Consider the following 5,381-nt stretch of genomic DNA (forward strand, 5'->3'; position numbering starts at 1 on the left):
GCAATCCAATCTTATTAGTATGCGGATCGAATTCATATTCGCAATTTTCGAATCGAATTCAAAATAATAAACACCGCAGATATACAAATCGAATCCGATTCATGAATATACCTCATTTTTGCGTTAATGAAAGTATATTTAAATTTTGGAAACATAAGGATAATTTAAGCACAAAACAAGAAAGTAAACGTTCTAAACAAATAATTAAAACACCTCACAAAACCAGCTGGGCGAATCATTTCCTGATCTATTATTCAAAAGGTGCTCGAATACTCTTCCATCCAATGGAAAATTTATTAAAACTTCAAACATTGTCAAACCCGGTAACAAATATATACATATATATAATTATTAGAACAAGAACAAACTTATTGATGAGTTATTTTCCCAGTCCCACGCGCTAACTTGATGATAATGATAGTACAATGCTTCCAGATTAAATTATTTAAAGCAAAGAAACCAAATTAAAACAAAATGTTGAAGCACCATAAACGAAAAACCAAAACTAAAATTTTGAAATGTTTCATCATGTAGGTGACTAACTAAAGAGGCATAACTACATAAGAACCATATTTCCAAAATTATTTTGTGAATTTTACTTCATATGATTGTAATTGATACTGTTGTCTCACACATTTGTATAATTAAAGTATTTAATTATTGCTTAAATGGACTAAAAAAGTACATATAAAAAAATTTTGAATAGACAAAAATATATACCAAAAATTCATAAATATTAAAGTACATATTAGAGATTATTTTTTCCACATAAAAGTGTCATGTTCGTGTAGTAAAAGTTTGATATTTACAAATCTTTGATGTGTATTTTTGTTCATAAAAAATAATCTTTATAATGTACTTTGATTCTTATGAATCTTAGTGTGTATTTTTGTCTACTTAAATTTTTTCATGTGTACTTTATGTTTATACTCTAAATTATTTTTAATAGTTGTTTTATATCAAATGGTATATGCCTTAGAAAGTTTCTCAATGAATCATTGTCTCAACAATAAAAAGAAAAAGGTTTAAACATGATCATATTAAATTATAATATAAGAAAATAAATACCAAAACTACAATATTCATTCATACGGGCATTATATGTTTAACACAGCATTAAACATCTCAATGCATTGGACCCTCATCTTTTCGTTTTTTGGATAGAGATTGTGGCATTCGTAGATAATACATCCCGTAATACAATGTTTCTGCTTTATCTGATTCCGATCAAAGCGCATCTCGCACTCATGGATACAAACGGGAAAAGTAAAGGAAATTGTAATATAAGAACTTGCTAAAATTACTAACATTATAGTTGCAAGAATCGCACCATTCTTAGCCATTGACTTCTCTTCTTTTTACTCGTGCCATAACAAGTTTATGGTAGATCACGTTTTATATAAGCTTAGAATCTTTTTTAAGTATTTTTCTACAAATGATTTTATAAGATATTACTTGCTTATTTCCGTCCTCTCCTTATACCAAGAGCTACAAAATACTATATATAAACAAAACTAAACTTCTCGTTGTAGCAAAGTGTTGTTTTGAAGTTATTTATTCTAGGTAAGCTTGAATATATCTCATAATAAGTTAACAAAACTAACATATTTTCATAAATATACATTAGATAATAAAGCAACCAATTTAATTTTGTAAGAACTTTTATGATATATTGCACATAAAAAAAATGTTGAATATAAAATTTAGGATTCAGAAAGTTAAAAGCTCCCTGCCTCAAACAAATATTGAAAAGATAATGGCAAGCTAGATCTTAGTTTTTTTCAAATGAAAATTATTTAAATAACTAGTATTTTAGAAACAATGAGCTTGGTTTTGGTTTCAGTCTCGTGGATTACGGTTAAAAATATCCATATAATCAAGAGAAGACCATTTTACCAAAATCTTATACCTCTCTTAATATGCTGCCTCTGGTTTAAAATTTGGCATAGATCAAATAGTAGAACTTTTTAGTGTTGGGTGCGTGAGTGTGTATTTTGGATGAGTTCGTGATGTAATGTCCAAAATTGAGGGTTATCTAATCTATTTGACAAAAAAAAAAAAGGGAAAAACAAGTAATAAGTTTTATATAAGAATTTATTAACTTATTTAATTGTTGTCATGCAATAGAGTTTAGTTTTTTACTAATAATTCATTTTAAGATTTATTATCTAAAAAATAAAAGAGTTTAATGTATATGTTATTATATAAACAATATAAATCGGGCTAAGCCCGCCTAATTAATTGTTTTTTTTTATAAGAACATATCTAATATCTTCTATTTAAATCAATATAAATCGGGCTAAGCCCGCCTAATTAATTGTTTTTTTTTATAAGAACATATCTAATATCTTCTATTTAAATCAATATAAATACAAATATTAAATATAAATAGTCTTCAAAGGATATAAATAGTCTTCAAAGTAAATAAACATAATCCAATTATCCAAAATACTCAAGTCATAGTTATAAATAGTCCCATAGACAAAATAAATATATAATCCAAAGTCCAAAAACATAATTATAAATAGTCTTCAAAACAAATTAAACTTAATTCAATATACTTAATTTTCATCTTCATCTTCATGTAAGTCAATAACATCATTGGAACCAACTCCTGAAGAATAGCCTTCTCCTTTTGCAATATCTTCCTGATCTTTATCTTCCTCTAGAAAAAAGTAAATAAATATATTAGCAAAATAGTACATAATAATGTTCAAAATCACTCAAGTATGTATGTCATAAATATAATATACCAAAATCATCATATCCACGTATCCAATTTCTGGTGCAAATCACCGCTTCAACATTATCTGACAACAAACGACTTCTATACTTATTCAAAACATGAGAACCCATGCTAAATGCAGATTCTGAAGCCACGGTAGTAATAGGAATGCTCAACAAATCTCGTGCCATTAGTGATAGTGTTGGAAAACGATGATGGTTGTCTTTCCACCATTGCAAAACATCAATGATTGCATCATTGCAAAATAATGTTGCCTCACTCAAATAAATATCCAGTTGGTTCTTTCCACTTTTCACTTCAGCTTCTTGATTACGGGACATCAAATCCTTTGCATTACAAACAATATATGAATCAAAAAGCATGAAAAATAAAAAACACATATAATCAAGTAGATAAAAATACTTACACCAACAATTTTAATAAGCTGAGTTCCAATTGCAGAAGATGTTGCTTGAGAAAAATTACTTGAAAGTTGGGAAGAACTCTCTACAGTTGTAGAGGAATTGTGGTCATAAACCTCAAAGAGCTTGTATAACTTACTCTTCACAAGCTCCACTTTGTCTTTAGCACTAATAGGATCAATCTCATTATAGCAATGAACCAAAGTGTTGAGTTTAAATCTAGGATCAAGAACTGCCCCAAATGCAAGAACAACACTGTATTCTTCCCAATATTTCTTGAACTTAATCATCATTTTTTCTCCCATGTTCCTTATAAGCACTTCATCATTCTTCAAACTATTCATTAAAATCAGCTGGATTTGCCAAACTTGTAAAAAATACAAGTTGGATGTTGGGTAAGAAGTTCCAGACATCAACTTTGTAGTTTCGTAAAATGGTAACAAGAAATCACATATCTTTTCAGTTCTTCTCCACTCATCTGATGAAGGACAAAACTCCCTAAACCCAGCTTCTTTTACTTTATACATTTCAAAAGCTTTCTTATAAGGAATAGCACTTGCAAGCATTGCATAAAGTGAATTCCACCTAGTAGGAACATCTAAACATAATGCAGTCGTATACTCAAGTCCCTCAATATCTTCAAAACATTATTTAAACTTAACCATTCTACTTTCAGATTTTCTCAGAAACTTAATACCCTCTCTAATCTTACACACTGCATCACCACATATTTTCATTCTATCTTAGACAATAAGATTTAAAATATGAGTAGAGCAACGAACATGAAAGAATTCACCACCACACAACAATGAACCATGCACGTCCAAAGTACTTTTCAAGTGTTCAACACAAGTATCATTAGAAGAATCATTATCCAAAGTAATGGAAAAAATATTTTTATCAACTTTCCACTCAGTCAAAAGCGTAAAGATTTTAGAAGACAATTCATATCCTGTGTGAGGAGGAGGCATATGACAAAAATTGAGAATTTTACTCTGTAATTTCCAGTTCTTATCAACAAAATGTGCAGTCAAACATATAAACCCCTCATTGGTACTTGAAGTCCAAAGATAAGATGTTAAGCAAATTTTATTTGGAATGGAAACTAAAATTTTTTTAAGTTTCGCAGCTTCTCTCTTGTGGACTTTCACTATGTCAGCCTTAACCATATTCCTAGAAGGAAGTTTCAAAGTTGGACTAATATATTTCACCCAATTTCTAAATCTCCTATCATCAACCATATTAAAAGGCTTATCCCCAGCAACTACATACCCAGCAAACATATCTCTAGCCACTCCTGAATCAATCTTAAGTAAACCCATTTTAAGTTGCAATTCTGCTATAGTCTGACCAATATCTTCATGCTTAATTTGAGTACAACTATCAAGATGACGTTTTATAGTAGAAGTGTCATATCGCTTACCTCTAGCTTTAAACACTTTCTTGCATCCTTTACACTCAGCACGTTCTACTCCATCCTTATCTGGACCGAGCTTTTTGAAAAAATTCCAAACATCAGAGGTTGCTTGTCTCAGCCTTTTCGAACTAGGGGCATCAATCTCGACCGGAGCAGCCTCAGAACCAACTCCAGTAGTAACAAGATTACTCACAATTTCAGAATTCATATTTCCTGAAATAAAAGTAAATTCTGTTTAAAGATCAACAGTTTCAGAATTCATATTTCAGAATTCAAGTATTTAACCAACAATCATTAAAAATACCTACTAATAATATTATAACAAGTTTAATAAATTTTAATTATACCCCTAAAAATAGTTATATTAGAACATCTCTTTATATAATCAACTTTCAAATAACAAGAGTTGCACTCTTAAAATATTTTAATTTTTTTTTTATACAAAGCCATGCATGTCTCATACAATATATGAGGGACATCCTATTTTTTTAAGACTAAATATCTTGTAATACAAAGTAACTGCGACAACAATTTGACAAATATAATTTTCCATTTCACAATATGTGAACTATTTATGGCAAATATCTTGTAATACACTCTGTTGCATTTACTTCTAAGTTTTGATGGTTGATTAAAAGTAAAGGAGAAAATAGTAAGATACAAGAGGCAAAGCTAAAAGAAAGAAAAGGAACATGATGCAAATTAAACGAAATCAAATCAAAGGTGAAACAACAAACGAGCACTACTTAATTATACAACATATATATGGCAAATATCCAAATAATTTACATATCAAGTATACTTTTAATTTACTGCT

At 29.2% G+C, this 5,381-nt stretch overlaps 1 protein-coding gene across 1 annotated transcript; it reads right to left on the reverse strand.

Moving 5' to 3' along the window:
- Window positions 1-2,540: 2,540 nt before the first annotated feature.
- Window positions 2,541-4,772, reverse strand: LOC110277880 (zinc finger BED domain-containing protein RICESLEEPER 2-like). The gene is made up of 4 exons (XM_021135539.2): window positions 3,980-4,772; window positions 3,153-3,784; window positions 2,754-3,072; window positions 2,541-2,665 (listed from the first exon to the last, which is right to left on the reverse strand). The coding sequence occupies exons 1-4, from the start codon at window positions 4,770-4,772 to the stop codon at window positions 2,562-2,564; spliced, it is 1,848 nt and encodes a 615-aa protein (XP_020991198.2). The 3' UTR covers window positions 2,541-2,561.
- Between the last annotated feature and the right edge of the window lie 609 nt (window positions 4,773-5,381).

This window comes from Arachis duranensis, chromosome 2 (assembly GCF_000817695.3).
Source record: "Arachis duranensis cultivar V14167 chromosome 2, aradu.V14167.gnm2.J7QH, whole genome shotgun sequence".
In the NCBI taxonomy this organism is placed as follows: Eukaryota; Viridiplantae; Streptophyta; class Magnoliopsida; order Fabales; family Fabaceae; genus Arachis; species Arachis duranensis.

Coding starts and splice junctions, on each gene's coding strand:
- LOC110277880 (XM_021135539.2), bottom strand. CDS start 4,772: ATGAATTCTGAAATTGTGAGTAATCTTGTTACTACTGGAGTTGGTTCT. Junction 3,073..3,152: donor AGCTTATTAAAATTGTTGGT/GTAAGTATTTTT, acceptor TGTAATGCAAAG/GATTTGATGTCCCGTAATCA. Junction 2,666..2,753: donor ACGTGGATATGATGATTTTG/GTATATTATATT, acceptor ACTTTTTTCTAG/AGGAAGATAAAGATCAGGAA.